We start from the raw sequence: 18556 nt of genomic DNA, 5'->3' as shown, positions 1-18556 counted from the left end.
TGCTGGAAATCTAAAGGAAGTGTGTGTGTGCTGCAATGAATACTACTACTATAACAACTCAGGGGCTCCCTCACCCAACCCGGCTCCTCCCTCTCCAAGTAGCGGAAGAACCGCCCACTGTGAGCCTTCGGTGCAGTGTGAAATTTCCATGGCAGGATTTCCCTTTTTAAGTGGATGGGATCCATTGCCCTTTTAATTCATGTTGGCGGAAGTGTATGGCTGTGCATTGTGGGGCTGGGCGGGTGTGTGAATGCGGGGCTCAGCCAGTGTGTCCCGGAGTAGAGGGGGGAGCAAGCATGTTGTAACAGGACCGGTGTACACTGTTGAACAGGTACACCGCGCAGTTCGGCAGGATATGCACTGTAACCAATAAAAGCAAAAACACGCCCTTTCAGCTCTCTAACTCTCCCCTTACATTGCAAGGAAGCAGAGAAAGGCGGGGAGAAAGAGAGAGAGAGAAAAATCATCGGTGTGTGGAACCCAAAGAAAAACGCAAGACCAGGAAATTAGTCTGTAGTACCTCCGCTAGCCTCGATAGATCGGTGAAGGTCAAGTCGCACCGAAGATGAGGTAGGGTTCCATCTTTTGTCAATTTCCGGACCTGTTCGCTTCTCATTACATGCTCGTTTCAATGTGGAATTAGTTTTCAGCAGTCTCCACGGCTGACTTTTGAAATGCTAGCGTTAAAAAGCGGGCGAATGTTTCACTTGTGTGTCTGCAGATTGATTTTAAACATCGAGTTTACTGAAATGGTGCTTTCTCTTAAGTTTGGTGTTGTAAGATTTATCTTTCTCTTCTTCGGCGCAATGGACCGTGAGGTTCAAAGTTTCCATGAAACTGGTTAGTTTATACAGCGTAGTTTTACTATCTGTATCTTCAGTGTTTTGTGCAGTGAATTGTGTGAATTCACGATTCGCTGTGTAGTAGTTTCTTTCTTTGGTAGAGTGTCCCAAATCTCAAGTAATAGGTTGTTTGCTTTGAAAGATTAGTCTTTGATGTTATCGTCATTTCTGGCTACGTGAATAAAAGAAAACGTTTTGAGATCTATCGATCCTGGGTCGCTTGGAACAGCGGGTTGTTGTGATGAGGATCGTTTCGTGTTGGTTTCCAGTACACAAGTGAACGAAATGCAGTTAATTCTGGTTAGTTGGGATACATCGGGACCGGTACATGTTGGCCCAAATTAGCGGTTGTCCTAATTAGCTGAAGTAGTTGAAAAGGTATATATATAAAAAAACCAAACTGAGTAACAAATTATGTATTTAAATGAAATACAGAACAAACTAGAACACCACCAATAGTACAGTACTATGAAACTGTGTATAAGTTCCTAATAGTTATTGATGGAGCAATTAACCGGGTGTGTGCAATGACCCGAATCTGCGGGACATCTAGTGCAGATAATGGACTGCCTTCAACAACTGCATCCTCCAAATCTTCATTTTCATTGTAACATTCAAGGTGATTGCCAGTGCCTTCAAATTATTTGTAGTTCCTAACTTGTTGAAATGGTGAAATTGTTTCATTTTCACTCCCGGCTGTTTCTGGACTCTCCAAGCCTGAACGCTTGAAACCACAGGGAGTAAAACGGTTCACAATCGTCTTACTGCTTATTTCTCGCCAAATACCAGTGACATCTCCTGCTCTAATTAAGCGCAGTGTTTCAAATTAACAAATGGACTCCTGACAATTTTCTCGATTAGTTTTTGTTCTTTAGGAGTTGTCCCAAGAAACAAAATAACCGATTACCCAATACCCCATTAACCGGGTGATCTGATTTAGTGCATAAGGCGCATGATAAGATCAAGAACACAATAATTTAAAAAAATAACTAGGATAAGTAATACATAAGATATATATACACATTGTATGTGCATAAAGTGTCACCAGGCACAGGAGTGTCTGTACACAAGGTGACTCTTGACAGGAAATGATAAAGTAGTAGTGGTGGTGGGGGATTGTGGTGGGGGATTGTGGAGAGGTGGGTTAGGGGGTGGAGGTGTTGATCAGCCTTACTGCCTGGGAAGTAACTGAACTGCACAAATTCTCCCCCCTTGGGCTAAAGAAATTCCTCCTCCTCCTCTGAACTAAAGCAATGTCCTTCTAACCCGAGGCTGTGCCTTTGGTCCTAGATTCTCCCACCGTAAGCAACATCCTTTAAGATTGCTTAAAGTCATGATTGTTTAATATAATTTCCTGTGTAAAGGAGAATTAAATAATTGTTACTCCAGATCTGATGTATTACAAAACATGCAATAAGATAAAGATACAATAAATAAATTTGTGGCAGTGGAGGCAAAGTCATTGGGTGTATTTAAGGCAGAGATTGATAGGTATCTGAGTAGTCAGGGCTTCAAAGGTTATGGTGAGAAGGCGGGGGAATGGGACTAAAGGGGAGACTGGATCAGCTCATGATGAAATTGCGAAGCAGACTCAATGGGCCGAATGGCGGACTTCTGCTCCTTGGTCTTATGGTCTAAATATTAAGGCATAAGACATTGATTGTACGTCCATAACGTGATTCAGGGCACAGGAGTGTTGGTGATTCTATGTTCATTTGCTGTTAACAGCTTCCATTCAGTTTTGAAGCGTAAAAGTTGCTAGTTGTCCAGCTGCCATGAGTTTCGATCTGGGGTTTGAAAAATAAGATGAACTGGATTGGTAACCCAGTTCTGAGAGGGAATGACAGGGTAGGCACCAGGCGAGCGTTTGACGAGGGAGCGGAAGGAGGGTGGGTGTTCAGCATCGTGTACTCGAGGAAGGTTCCTATGTGTGAACAATTTCTCCCTCTCTGCAGGATGGTGGCGGAGTTCACGGATCTTGGGTAAGCTTTAACCCATGTGGATTGGACTCTAGTTCACGTTATGATGTGTTTCTGGTCACCCCCCCCCCCCCCCCCATTTTGTTGCTGTTTTGTGTGATTTTTGATGGGGGCAGCCTGCAGATAGAGATTGAACTGAATCTGTCTAGACTCTTTCGATAACTGCGAAACTATTTTCTTTTGTCGTTTGTGGGATTTGCTCTTTTGTTTTGCAGGTGCAAACTTTGATGATAAACGTACTTTGAATCAAGTCTGCTAACTCTGGAACTAGTCTCATGCTAAGGTCCCCGCTGGTTGATGTGGAATAATTTCTTTTGTAAACCTGCAGTTGACTGTGGCCAGGACTGTGGGTGTGGATGCGATGTCATTGAGATCAATAAATTGGAGAGGCAATCGATGTGCTGGAGGAACTGGGTGGGTTGAGCAGCATCTGTCAGGGAAAGGGGGGAGGGTTTGTTTCATTCAGGTTTATTCAGAGTGACCAGCCTTACCGCCCATTTACACCTAAATGACAATGAACCTGCTAACCTGACCCACTGAGGTCTGTGGGGGGAAACCCGCATGGTCACAGGTCACAGGCAGAGGCAGGAGTGGAAGCTGGGTCCTGGTGCTGTAAAAGCGTTACGCTAACCGCTACACGTCTGTGCTGCCAACTCCGGTCCCTGAAATAGGGTTTTGAGCTAAAAGGTAGACAATTCCTTTCTCTGCTCTCTTCTCCCCCCCCCCCCCACCCCCATAGCCGCCCCTTAAACTTGCTGAGTTCCGTTGTTTTTGTATCCCCTAATGTCTGATTCCCAACAATTGATTGGGCTCAGAGATGCAAAGGGCTGCAGAGGCTGGAATCTGAACAGTCAGTCGATTTATTTCTATTTAGAAATGCAGCACAGAATAGGCCCTTTGAGCCACACGGCCCAGAGACCACAAACAATCCAGATTTAACCCTGGCCTTATTGCGGGGCAATTTGCAACAACCGGTTAACCTACTAACTCGTATGTCTTTGGACCGTGAGAGGCAACGGGGAAAAGACCCACACTTTCCACGTACAGACTCTCTACAGAATGACACTGGATTTGATCTCCAAACTCCAAAACACCCCAAGCACCTGTAGCATCTCTCTAGCCGTGATGCTACCGTGAATCTCACACAGCCCGCCCACAAGACATAGAAAGAGAATTAGGCCATTCTGCTATTGATATAGATATTTTTGATAATTCTCCTCTTGTTTATATGTATATGTACTCTTATTTAACTAATAAAACGATTGATAAAGAATTAGGCCATTCAGCCCATTGAGTTTTCTGTTCCTCATGGCTGATTTACTATCCCTCTCAGCCCCATTCTCCAGTCTTCTCGTTGTTAACCTTTGATGCCCTGACTAATCAAGAATGTGTCAAACTCCGCTTTAAATACACCCAGTGCTTTGGCTTTCACAGCCGTCTGTGGCAACAAATTCCACAGATTCACCACTCTCTGGCTAAAGAAATTGCTCCTCATTCCCGTTCTAAAGATGCTCTTCTATTCTAGGGCTGTGCCTTCCGGTTCTATTGGAAATAACCTGTCCGTGTCCACTCTGTCCCTGCCCTTTTTAATATTCGGTAGGTTTCAATCAAGTTCCCCCAAACTTCTAAACTCCAGCCAGTACAGATCGCACAGTAAGGAGTTTGAAAGGAAACTCTGATTCAAAGTGCAAAGAATTTTGCTCACCCAGCCGGTGGCATGTCAGTGCGAAGCCAGCAGAGAGGAGTGCTAGAGGCTGCCTCAGCCTGCAGATGCTCCTCTGTTTAATAGGTCACCTGAAGAGGCAGCCGTGCAGCATTCACGCTGTGGTGTTGATCAGGTGATCAGCCACCTCCTTGTGGCCTGTGTGTGTCTGCTAAAACCATTCCAGTAAGGATCAAGTTTCAACATTTACATCTGTTATAAGTTTGCTGGGGTGTGTTGTGGCGTGCGACAAAAACCTAACTCTTAACAGTTATAAGGAATTGTAAAAGAACAATGTTAGAAGTGCAGACATGGAATGAATGTGCATAAATACCAGCTTGTATGTACAATGCAAACAACATTTTTAAAAAACGTAGTTTAAAATGTTTACGGTGCAGTGACTGAGGAAGTAGATAGTGAGGGTTGAATTAGTCGGGTTCATTTCCTGCTGCTGCCTGAAAGTTTGTACATTCTCCCCCTGGGTGTGTGGGTTTCCTCCGGGTGCTCTGGTTTCCTCCCACAGCCCAAAGACCTAGTGGTTGGTATGTTAGTTGGTCATTGTATATTGTCCCGTGATTAGGCTGGGGTTAGATCAGCGGTTGCTGGGTGGTGTGGCTCCAAGGGCCAGAAGGGCCTATTCCACGTTATATCTCAATACGTAAATAGGGAGGAGCTCTTCAGACCATAATGTCTATACATGATCCCAAATTAATTAATTTAATCCCTCTTGTCAGCACATCGTCCATAATCCCATCTTTCCCTGGATATTCACGTGTCTTAGTGTCACTATCCTGTCTGCAGGGTCCAAACACCCACCGCTCACTCGCCCCACACGTTCCCTTTTCAACCTTCCTCCTCTCACTTCAAAACTCCGACCTTTAATACTTGAGCACAGGAGATCCAGCAGATCCTGGGAATCCAGAGTAACACACACAAAATTCAGGAGGAGCTCAGCAGGTCAGGCAGCATCTGTGCAAGGAAGTAAACAGTTGATGCCATGGGCCAAGACCCTTCAGGACTGGAAGTGAAGGGGGCAGAATAAGAAGTTGAAGCTTGGGGGTTAATTCATTCATTATGTGCTGTGTTGTGTGACATCATCGTTATGTATTGAGTTGTATGACGTGGGCGATTGTGGTCTTTCCATGACCGCGATTGTTCTTGGCCAAGTTTTCTACAGAAGTGGTTTGCCATTGCCTTCTTCTAGGCAGTGATGGGCGACCCCCAGCCATTATCAATACTCTTCAGAGATTGTCTGCCTGGCGTCAGTGGTCACATAACCAGGACTTGTGATCTGCACTGGCTGCTCATACGACCATCCACCACCTGCCCCCATGGCTTCACATGACCCAGATCGGGGTGATGGGGGGGGGGCTAAGTAGTTGCTACACCTTACCAAGGGTGACCTGCAGGCTAGCGGAGGGAGGGAGTGCCTTACACCTCCTTTGGTAGAGACCACCCCAACTCCTTTTACTGTTACAGTGAAAGCTGAAACTGGGCAAGGGGGTAGGTGGGTCGGTGGGTAGGGAAGAAGTCAGAAGCTAGGAGCTGATACCTGGAAGGAGGAGGAATCTGACAGGAGAGGTGAGTGAACTATAAGAGGAAGGGAAGGAGGAGGGACACCAGAGGGAAGTGATGGGTAAGTAAGGAGAAGAGAAAGAGCGATAGGGGAACTGAAATGGGAAATAGAAAAAGAGAGAAGGGAAGAGTAGGAAAAATGCCAGAAGTTAGAGAAATCGATATTTAAGCCATCAGGTTGGAGGCTGCCCGAGCAGAATGTGTTGTGTTGCTCCTCTAACTTGAGTTTGGCCTCATTGTGGTAGTAGAGGAGGCCACAGACCAGCACGTCAGAACCAAGGTAAGGAGGAGTTTTTTTTAGCAAGAGAGCAGTGAATCTGTGGAATGCTCTGCCACAAACTGCGGTGGAGGCCAAGTCTGTGGGTGTATTTAAAGCCGAGGTTGATAGCTTCCTGATTGGTCAGGGTATCAAAGGATATGGTGAGAAGGCAGGTGTATGAGGTTGAGTGGGTTCCGGGATCAGTCATGATGGAATGGCAGAGCAGACTTAATGGGCTGAATGGCCTAATTCTGCTCCTGTGTCTTATGGTCAACTTGGCTTTTCTACCCTAGAAAATACGTTTTGACTGTCTACTCCATCTGTTTCTCATAGTTCTATAAACCTCTATCAGTTGAATATTGTTGAGGTTTGCCCCCAAGCAGCTGTGTGCTGAGCAGGCTCTGCAATCTACGGACTGTTCCCAGGGTCACAAGTGGAGAAGGTGATTACGTCAGTGAAGAAAGGTGTACGTTGGCCTTCCAGAGTGAGAAGATGTTCTCAAGGGGAAGCATTCCTCGGTGCAGGAGGGCGTGCCGAGGAATACGCTGACTGTCTGTGTCACGCTGTCAGGAAGGACCACACCCCAGAGTCCTGTCACCACTACACACTGAGGGGCTGAGCAGCCTCTCGGATACCTCACAGATTCTCCCTTTTAAAAGATTAGTTTTATACGTCACACAGTGAGATGCACTGTTTGCGTCAGCGGTCGCTGTAGTCCGAGACGTGCTGGGGGCAGCTCGCGAGTGTCGCCACGTCTCTGGCGCCAACGTGGCATGCCCGCAATTTTCTAACTGTGACCCGTACGTCTTTGGACTGAGGGAGGAAATGGGAGCCCCCAGATGGTCATGGGGAGAACGTACAGGCAGCATCGGGAATTGAACCCTGATCGGCGATCGCCGGTGCTCTGAAGACAAAGATTAGCTTTATTTGTCACACGTACTTCGAAACATTCCGTGAAATGCGTCAGCAGACAGGACAGTCTGAGGGGTGGGGTGTGGTAGCTGGCAAGTGTCACCATGCCTTTGGCACAGCACAGCGCACCCACGGTTTCCAACCCTAACCCATACGGTTTGTAAGTGTCACCACGCCTCTGGCACCAACACAGCATGCTCACAGTTTACTAACCATGACCCATGTCTTTGGGACGTGGATAGAAACCAGAGCACTCAGAAGAAATTTGGTCAAAGGGAGAATGAGCAGTCTCTGACAGACCCCGGCAGGAATTGAACCCTGATCTTAGAGCTGGCACTGCAACGTGTTAATCTAACCGACTGTGCTGCCCAAGTTCATTATCTAAGGCCAGAGAGTTAATTCAGTGTACAGTGAACCTACCAGTTTTATCTCCTGGCGAGTTGTAAGAAAAAGTTTATGAACCCATTGCAATTACCTGCTTTTCTGCACCAATTGTTCACAAAGTGTGGCTTGAGCTTCACCTAAGTCACAATAATAGTTGAACACAATCTGCCTAAACTAATAACACAAACAATCGTACTTTTCATTTCTTTATTGAACACATTGTTTAATCATTCGCAGTCCAGGTTGGAAAAGAACGCAAACCCTTGTAATTAATAACTGGTAGAAGCTTCTTTCGTAGCAGTGACCTCCACCAAACATTCCTTTCGCTGCTGGTCAGACTTGCACAGCAGCGAGGACTTCTAGACCATCTCTCCATACAAAACTCTTTCAGTTCATCAATGCACATCAAAAAAATAAAGACAACTACATAAGAAATACAGGGTGAAAAAAATTATGTTGACCGTGGGACATATGAACTATAGTCAAGAGGGGAAATTCAGATTGCCAAATGGTAGGTTGAGAAGGATATTGCTGTTAGTGTTCAGATTGAACTGAAGAGAATTTTTCAATACTTTAGTGCAGGGGTCGGCAACGTTTACCACTAAAAGAGCCAATATGGACCCATTTCCCACAGAAAAGAAAACACTGGGAGCCACAAAATGAAATAACACTGCATACAACGGGTTTTTTTTGCCTTTATGCTATGTATAAACAAACTATAATGTGTTGCATTTTTGAAATTGATGAACTCCTGCAGAGAAAACGAAATTACATTTCTGCATGCAACAAAAACATTTTGAACTCCGAAAAAAAGACGTTGGGTTGAAGGTTACTACATAGGTAGCCTACCTTGGATCGAAGAATTAAAAGAAAGCGCGCACTGGCGGGTGTCAGGCATTGGCTGTGGTGATGTATATTAATAGCGATAAAAAACACGTTGTAGCGGTGTAGCGCTACACGCAGCGCTAAAATAAAGACTGCAGTCAAAGGTAACTTTATTCGAACTAAACAGCCTTGCTTTTAAGCCTCCCTCAACCCAGCCCCCATGGACGCAGATGCTGCAAAAGACGCGTACTCACAAACCCCCGTAGGCTATCTCCCTTAGCCGGAATGCTGGCTAATTGTGAGGAAATGTGTCGCCACACTTAGATTGTACAAGATCACCATAATCTTCAAATTTAGAATTACATTTCAAAAGCTAACAAACTAACATAAAATACATTTTAATTAAATACTGACCAATTATTTCCCAAAGCCACAGGGAGCCGCAGCACAGAGGTGAAAGAGCCACAAATGGCTCGGGAGCCGCAGGTTGCCGACCCCCGCTTTAGTGGTAGAAGAAAAATCAAGGGAGAAGTTCGGTGTATTAGGAATAATAATGGGGCGTTAAATTATGCAGAGAAGGACATAGTGGATATTTTTAACTCGTATTTTGCTGAAGTATTTACCTGTAAAATGCCAGTAAGGGTAGAGAAAAATAAGGTGGTTTTAAGTGACTTAGAGATCTTAGAAAGTGAGATCCTGCTACAGGCTGAAAGTTAATAAATAACCAGGGCAAGACAACATATAACCAATGGTACTTAAAGAGGTCTGTGGTTATAAATACAAATCCCTAACATGTATTTTTCAAAAGTCAATGAAGACTGGTGAAATCCTAAGGACTGGAAATGGGCTAATGTTGACCCAGTATATAAGAAGGGTGACCGCACTGACCCTGATATCTATAAACCAGTAAGCTTAATGTGTATCATAGACAAGATGATGGAAACGTTAATAAAGAATGAGCTGGAAAAGCCACTGATAGAAATTCGCAGAAAGCCGACATGGGTTCAGAAAGTGGAGATCAGTTTTTAATTTGCTGGAATTCTCTGAAGGGGCAATAGCATTTATGATAACAATAGTGGTTGATGTCATTTATTTGGACTTTCAGAGGCGCTTGACAACCATGAGAGGTTAATAATTAAATTACAGGTGGTAGGGATTGGGGGTAAGGTGAGTGAGTGAGTGAGCGCAGAATTGGCTCACAAACAGAAGAGTAATGGTGAGAGGATCGTTTTCACACCTAGAAGATGTTAAAAGTGGGGTTCCGCAGGGATCGGTTTTGGGGCTGCTGCTGTTTCTAATTTACATTAATGATTTGGATAAGCACATGACAAATAAACTAGTAAAGTTTGCAGATGACACAAAATTAGGGGGATGGCTGATAACATCAGGCAGCAGAATCAATACAGTTAAATCCAAACAAAATCCAGATGTGGGCAGATAAATGGCTGATGAAATTTAATGTAAGTAAATGTAAAGTACTACATACAGGAAGTAGAAATATTAGATATAAATATACAATAGGGGGGTCTTGAGCTGGAAAGTGCACTGTATGAGAAGGAATTATGTGTCCTGGTGGACTCATCACTACCAACATTCTGGACAATGTACTGAAATGATTAGGAAGCTAATTGAACATTGGGTTATATAATGCGCTCAGTGGAGTTCATGTCGAGCCGTTCTCCTTGAGATGGTATAATGAGCTTGTGAGGCCACACCTTGAGTACTGTGTACAATTTCGGTCTCTGTATCTTGTGAGGTAAGTAAAGGCCCCGGAGAGAGTTGAGAGAAGAGAATTCGACTCATTCTAGGTCTGCAGGGTATGAGCTGTGAGGAAAGTGAAAGAATTAAATCTGTTTAGCCTAAGTAGATAAAGATTGAGAGGAGACATAATAGAAGTGTTCAAAATCATTAAAGGTATAAGTAAAGTGGATGCCCAGATGCTACTTCAAATTTAATCCGTCATCAAGGACATGGGGCCAGAGGTGGAGGCTGGTTAAAGGGAGATTTCGGTCTAACGTCAGGAAGCATTTCATTACACAGCGAGATGTGGACATGTGGAACAACTACCTAGTCACGTAGTTGAGAGTAGTACCTCAGAGACTTTACAATCTAAACTCGATTGTTGTTTCAACACATTACGTGAATAGAAATTGGCAAGCATTTTCTTTGGCTGAATGGCCAAAAACTTTCTGAAGTTCTAATATTTCTGGATAGCTTGCATGAACAACCTTGTTCAGCTCGTGCCACAGCATCTCAATTGGGTTAAGGTCTGGACTCTAACTTTGCCATTCCAAAACACGAATATTCTTCTTTTTAAGCCATTCTGTTGTTGATTTATTCTTGTGCTTCATAAACAGACTTAACTTGAGAAGAGTAGGCTCTGTTAGTAACCTGACCTTGTATGTCTCTTTTGTAGGGCAGGGAGCCTCAACAACCCATATCTCCAATCTTATCTCATTGATTGGATTGCTTGACTCCAAATAGCTTTTATAGAAGGCATTACCCCAGAGGTTCACGTACATTTTTGTGATTGTTTAAATGTGTACTCAATATTAATGAGAAGTATAATTGTGTGTTAGTAAATTGTGTTTGTGTATTATTGTGGCTTGGATGAAGATCAGACCATATTTTATGAGTAATTAGTGCAGAAAAGCTGGAAAGGGTTCACAAACTTTTTCTAGCAACTGTATTTATCAAATTCAACAAAAATGAGTCACACAGAATTGGATTGTCAATCAAGGCTCTGGTGATGAGTTTGGATCCACAGAGCATTGATTCTACTTCAAACTCCTAGCCGTGAATCCGCTAACTCGATAATAAAGTTCACGCTAAAGTTTCACACTATCCTATTGCACATTGGTAGAAAAGATGAGTTATTCAGTCATGAAGGACAGTCTCAGTCTGAAACATCGAATGTCTAACCTGCACTAGAGGTGCTGCCTGACCTGCTGAGTTCCTCCAGCATCTTGTGTATGTTACTCTGGATTTCCAGCTTCTGCAGACTCTCTCATGTTTATGGGGTATCATCACTTGCTCTGGGGATCTGACTTCACTGAAAAGGAGAAGAAGGTTATCTGGAAGATGATTAAGTCAGTGGAAAGTGTACCTTGATCTTGCTGGTCTTCTGGTCTGAGAAGATGACTGCAAGGAGCCGCTGCCGATTGGTGCATTACGCAATGCAGGAGTACGTGCTGAGAAACACGCAGTCCATCCCCCTCCCGTCACTGAGTCTTGAGGAAGCATTCTAACATGGGACTAGAGTTTGCAATAGAGCAACTGAAATACAGTTATTACCCATCAAACATCAGGCTCCTGAACCAGTATGGATAACTTCACTCACCCCAACACTGAACTGATTCCACACATCAGGCTCCTGAACCAGTGTGGATAACTTCACTCACCCCAACTCTGAACTGATTCAACACATCAGGCTCCTGAACCAGTGTGGATAACTTCACTCACCCCAACACTGAACTGACTAAACACATCAGACTCTTGAACCAGTGTGAATAACTTCACTCACCCCAACACTGAACTGATTCAACACATCAGGCTCCTGAACCAGTGTGGATAACTTCACTCACCCCAACACTGAACTGATTCAACACATCAGGCTCCTGAACCAGTGTGGATAACTTCACTCACCCCAACACTGAACTGATTCCACACATCAGGCTCCTGAACCAGTGTGGATAACTTCACTCACCCCAACTCTGAACTGATTCAACACATCAGGCTCCTGAACCAGTGTGGATAACTTCACTCACCCCAACTCTGAACTGATTCAACACATCAGGGTCATGAACAAGTGTTGATAACTTCACTCACCCTAACACTGAAATGATTCCGCACAACAGGCTTCTGAATCTGTGTGGGCAACTTCACTCACCCGAACTCTAAACTGGAACTGATTCTACACATCAGGCTCCTCAACCAGTGTGGATTACTTCACTCACACCAACTCTGAACTGATTACACACATTAGGGTCCTGAACCAGTATGGATAACTACACTCACCCCAACTCTGAACTGATTCCACACATCAGGCTCCTGAACCAGTGTGGATAACTTCACTCACACCAACACTGAACTGATTCAACACATCAGGCTCCTGAACCAGTGTGGATAACTTCACTCACCCCAACTCTGAACTGATTCAACACATCAGGCTCCTGAACCAGTGTGGATAACTTCACTCACCCCAACACTGAACTGATTCAACACATCAGGCTCCTGAACCAGTGTGGATAATTTCTGTGGAATTCTCTGCCCAATGAAGCAGTGGAGGCTACCTCAGTAAATATTTTTAAGACAAAGTTGGAAAGATTTTTGCATACGAGGGGAAATTAAAGGTTATGGGGAAAAGGCAGGAAGGTGGAGATCAGTCCATGGCCAGATCAGCCATGACCTTATTAAATGGTGGAGCAGGCTTGACGGGCTGAATGGCCGACTCCTACTCCTGTTTGTTACATTCACTCACCTCGACTCTGAACTGATTCTACAACTTGTTGACTTACTTTCAAGGACTCTACAACTCGTGTTCTTAGTTGTGTCTGTCTTTTGCACAGTGGCTGTTTGTCAGTCCTTGTGTGTAGCTTTTCATTGATTCTGTGGTATTTCTCTGTTTTACTGTGAATGTCTGCAAGAAGACGCACTTAGGTTGTGAACAGTGACATGTAGGTATTCAATAATAGATTTACTTTATCTATGAATAAATATGCCACAGCTTCTTCCCTTTCTGCCGACTGATTTCTGAACCTTGCCTCACTGTTCCTCCTTTGCTCTGTTTATTTAAAGTTCAAAGAAAATTTAATTTCAGAGTACATGTATGTCACCATATATAAGCCTGAGATCCACTTTCTTGTGGGCGCCCTCAGTAAATCTATAAAATAATAACCACAACAGAATTAATGAAAGACTCGGAAGTTCAACTAGATTGCAGAAGGCAACAAACTGCAAATATAGAAAAGAAGAAGTAACACAAAATAAATAAATAAGCAACAAATATTGAGAACACAAGATGGAGAGTTCTCGAAAGTGAGTCCATTGGTTTTGGGAACACTTTAGTGATGGGCTGAGTGAAGAACCCTCTCTGGTTTAGCAGCCTGATGATTGAGGGGTAATAACTGTTTCTGAACCTGGTGGTGCGGGTCCTGAGGCTCCTGGACCTTCTTCCCAGTGGCAGCAGTGAGAAGAGATCATGGCCTAGGTGGCAGGGAGTCCTTGATGATAGACGCTGCTTTCTTGCGACAGAACTCCATGCCGACATGCTCAATGGTGGGGAGAGTTTGCCTGTGATGGACTGAGCCATATCACATTAGATTAGATTCAACTTTATTGTCATTGTGCCGAGTACAGATACAAAGCCAATGAAATGTAGTTAGCATCTAACCAGAAATGCAAAGAATAGTGTTATTTACAAAATAACTGTGAATAAAAAGTAAGTGCTACAGCACACAAATATAAAAGTACTGAGACGGTACAATAATGGTGCAATACTGTGATGTGAGGTTCAGCAGGGTCACAGCCTCAAACAATATCCTATATTGTTTATAGGATTTTCTGTTCAAGGTCATTACTGTACTGTGTTGTCAAAAAACAAAATAATTCATGACATGTCTGTGATAATAAATCTGTTCAGAATTGGCATCAGGTTTATTCTCACTGACCTATAGCATCATAGAGTACTACAGCACAGAAACAGGCCCTTTGGCCCATCTAGTCCATGCTGAACCATTTAAAATGCTCACTCCCGCCGACCTACAGCCGGAACATATCCCTCCCATTCATGTACTTACACTAACTTCTCTTGAATGTTGCTCCACTTCCTCCGGCAGCTCATTGCACAAAGAGTGAAGAGGTTCCCGTTAAACATTGCACCTTTGACCCTTAACCCATGACCTCTAGTCGTAGTCCCACTACGTTTTTCCGCTGTGGAAAAACGCTTGCTTGCATTTGCGCTATTTATACCCTCAAATGTCACAATTTACCCCCCCCTTAAACTTTTCACTTTTCACCCTTAACCTATGACCTCTTTTTGCAATGGCAGCACCTTGCTTGCATTTACCCTATCTAAGCCCCTCATATCTCATGAAATTTGTTTTGCGGCTGCAGTAAAATGCGTTTAAAGATCTATTCAATAATATCGATAAAGAAAAATAAACTTAGTGCAAAAAAAAAGTGACGTTTTCTGTATGTATTGATCCTTCAATACAGAAACCCATCAAAAGCTCATTGTGTATGAATGTGTTAAAATATGGTAACAACATGTATTTTGTGCCAAAGTGGTACAAAAGGTATGGTAAAAATTTGCTAAATCCATGCTCTCTCCAAAAATATTATAAATCCATAGAGTACGGTTAGACCATAAGACATAGGAGCAGAATTAGGCCATTGGGCTCTGAGTCTTTTCTGCCATTTTGTCATTGCTGATCTGTTTCCCCATTCTCCTGCCTGTAACCTTTCACACCCTGTCTAATCAGAACCTATCACCCGGCCTGTGTTTGCACAGATTCACTGCACTCTGGCTAAAGAAATTCCTCCTCATCTCAGTTCTAAATGGCCATCCCTCTATCCTGAGGCAGTGCCCTCTGGCCCTAGACTCACCCATCAAAGGAAACCAGATCCCGTTCATCTCAGCCTTTCATCATTTGATGGGCTCCAGTTGCATCCACCCCTGCCCATTCTTCTGAATTCCAGCAGGTACAGCCCCAGACCGCTCGATCGCTGTTCATATAATACTTTCATTCCCCGAATCGTTCTTATGAGCCTCCTCTGAACCCTCTCCCATACGTTCTACAAGAATATGGTGACCATGTTGGACTCCTCCAGGTGCTTCGGTTTCCTCCCACATCCCAAAGATGTACAGGTTAGTGAGTTATGTACGTTCGGGCTGGAAGTGTGGTGACTCTTGTGGACTGGCCCCCAGCACATCCATGGACGGTGTTCATCGTTACCATAAATGATGCATTTCACCATATGTTTCACGGCACGTGTGACAAATGATGCTAATCTTTATCTCCTTTAAGCATATTTATGAAGGAAAGAGGACAAGTCAGGTGGAAAAACAAACCTTTGACAGTGTGGTTACTTGTAATGTAAAATAAGTCACTGGAGAGACACTGAAGCTAGTGGATACTAGCTTCTTCAACAAAATGAGACACTCTTGGAGGAAGAGGCCTCCTGGCCCAATTTTACGTGGTATTTGATATGCTAAAGATCAAAGGGCAAATCTATAGTCACAATGTATCTACAATGCTTCCTTTGACTTGCATATCGTTTTCAGTCCTCATTCTTTGCATCCACAATCTAGACACCCAAAGTGAATGCTAATCAGCATGGTCTGGCTTTCAATCAGCTGATGTCCACAGCTCCGGGCCGGGGCTGCATTTTAAGTTTAATCTACAATCCATGTTCATGTCTGAAGAATAGCTGCTGTTCAAGTTGATATTTGTTATATACCCTAACTCCAGAATACACCCTAGCACGGGGGTCGGCAACCCGCGGCTCCGGAGCCACATGTGGCTCTTTTAGGTCTGTGCTGCGGCTCCCTGTTGCTTTGGGAAATAATTGGTTGTGGCGACCCTTTTCCTGGCACATCCGAACCGACTCACAATAAGATAGCCTACGGGGGTTTGCGAGCACAGAGCTTTGGAGCCTCTGCGCCATGGGGGGGGGGCAGGTTGAGGGAGGCTTAAAAGTGAGGCTGAAGATTTCGAATAAAGTTTTTTTCCTTCGACTGCAGTTACCGACTCCGTGTCGTAATTTTAGCGCTGCGTGTAGCACACCGCTACATGGTCAGTATTTAATTAATATGTTTTTTATGTTAGTTTGTTAGTTTTTGAAATGTAAATCTAAATTTGAAGATTATGGTGATCTTGTACAATCTAAATAAGACGTTGTGGCGGGCGACCCATTTCCTGACACATCCGAACCGGCTCACAATTAGCCAGCGTTCAGGCTAAGGGAGATAGCCTACGGGGGTTTGTGAGTACGTGTCTTTTGCAGCATCCGCGCCCATGGGGGGCGGGTTGAGGGAGGCTTAAAAGCAAGGCTGTTTAGTTCGAATAAAGCTATCTTTGACTGCAGTTTACTGACTGCGTGTAGCAACCGCTACAACGTGTTTTTATCGCTGGCTGTCCAGAGGGGAGGTGCTGAAACGCTTTGTCGCGCGTCTGGAAGAAGTGAAAACTTTCCTGGGCAGCAAAGGGCTCAACTTTCCTGAGCTGGAACAGCCAGAGTGGCTGGAAAAGCTACACTTCATGGTAGACATGACAGCGCACCTGAACACGCTGAACACAGCTCTTCAACGGGGTAAGGACGTACAGCCCTGCACATGTTGGGGGATGTTTTGCATTCGAGCGCAAGTTGACGTTGCTTGCCAGAGATTTACAGAAAGGCACATTGTCTCACTTCCCCAATTTGAGAGAGTTCAAACAATGTCACGACATGATAAATTCGGAGTATTTACATTCTGCAATCATCGCAATGCAAACATCGTTTGGGAAACGCTTCTGTGAGTTCAGAGAGGAAAAAAACACATTATCCTTCCCGGTCACTCCCCTAAGCATCGATCCATCCCTACTGAATACGACTGCATTGTCAGGTGTGAGTCAACCTGAAGAAGTATGATAAATATTTTAATTGCGTATTATTTTACGTATATTCATATGTTTTCATTGTTCAGTGAAATAGTCCTTTTATTTTTCAGGTTGACAGCTGGCTGATGTTATTTTTGGTTTGCTGCTGGCGGCAAATTTAAGTTTGGCGTTTTTCATAAATACAAGAAGGACTCAAATAGACGTTGAGTATTTTACTTAAAAGTAACCTTCAACCCAACGTCTTTTTTTCGGAGTTCAAAATGTTTTTGTTGCATGCAGAAATGTAATTTCGTTTTCTCTGCAGGAGTTCATCAATTTCATAAATGCAACACATTATAGTTTATTTATACATAGCATAAAGGCAAAACAAAACGTTGTATGCAGTGTTATTTCATTTTAAATGTCAAACGGGTTTTGCGGCTCCCAGTGTTTTCTTTTCTGTGGGAAACGGGTCCAAGTGGCTCTTTCAGTGGTAAAGGTTGCTGACCCCTGCCCTAGCAGTTCTAGCTGTGAAGTAAGAAAATGCCAGCTTGCACTAGGATGATGTTGATCACTATGTTTGCCAGTAAAAGTTTAAGTTTGTTTACTGTTATTCTGCAGTAACAAGTGTAAAGGTGAACGTAATGATCATTATTTCAGATCCGACGAAGCATTAAGTACATTGTAAGCGTAAAGGACAGAATTTAAAAAATCAATAAATATTAATACATAAGATTAGCTTGATACATGTTGTGTGCGCCTTGTCTGAAATGATTGGGGCCGGAATTGTTTAAGATTTCGGATTGTGGAATATGTACTGAGATAGCTTGGGATTGAAAACCAACCAAAACCATGTAGTGACTAAGCCAGGGTATTCGACACTGTGTGCTGTGCTTCTAAATAACTAATTTCCAAGTCGACAAAGGTACGTTCAACCTTTATTACAGAAGCAGCACAGACGAGTGATCTTGTGACAATTTTGGGAGTGTGGTCAGTGAGAGCTGGCGAAAGGGACGTGGGAGTGTGGTCAGAGAGAGCTGGAGAAAGAGGGACAAGCGAGCGGTGGACAGAGAGAGCTGGAGAAAGGGACGTGGGAGTGTGGTCAGTGAGATCTGGAGAAAGGGATGTGGGAGTGTGGTCAGTGAGATCTGGAGAAAGGGACGTGGGAGTGTGGTCAGTGAGAGCTGGAGAAAGGGACGTGGGAGTGTGGTCAGTGAGAGCTGGAGAAAGGGACGTGGAAGTGTGGTCAGTGAGATCTGGAGAAAGAGGGACAAGCGAGCGGTGGACAGAGAGCTGGAGAAAGGGACGTGGGAGTGTGGTCAGTGAGATCTGGAGAAAGGGACTTATGGGAGCGGTGGACAGAGAGATCTGGAGAAAGGGACGAGCGAGCGGTGGTCAGTGAGATCTGGAGAAAGGGACGTGGGAGTGTGGTCAGTGAGATCTGGACAAAGAGGGACAAGCGAGCGGTGGACAGAGAGCTGGAGAAAGGGACAAGCGAG

The 18556-nt window shown here is 44.1% G+C and overlaps 1 protein-coding gene across 3 annotated transcripts in view; it reads left to right on the top strand.

Annotated features, from left to right (window-relative positions):
* Positions 1–219: 219 nt before the first annotated feature.
* The window catches only part of vaspb (vasodilator stimulated phosphoprotein b), a 120189-nt gene continuing 101852 nt past the window's right edge, over positions 220–18556 (top strand). Inside the window, exon 1 of one of the 3 annotated variants that reach the window (XM_059950959.1) lies at positions 220–570. In XM_059950959.1, coding sequence (XP_059806942.1) covers positions 566–570 — 5 coding nt within the window. In that variant the 5' untranslated portion in view covers positions 220–565. The remainder of the gene's footprint in view (positions 571–18556) is intronic. The other 2 variants (XM_059950958.1, XM_059950960.1) reach the window with 2 other exon arrangements.

Source organism: Hypanus sabinus, chromosome 26 (assembly GCF_030144855.1).
Source record: "Hypanus sabinus isolate sHypSab1 chromosome 26, sHypSab1.hap1, whole genome shotgun sequence".
Taxonomy (NCBI): domain Eukaryota; kingdom Metazoa; phylum Chordata; class Chondrichthyes; order Myliobatiformes; family Dasyatidae; genus Hypanus; species Hypanus sabinus.
This window is presented reverse-complemented; position numbering and strand designations above follow the sequence as displayed.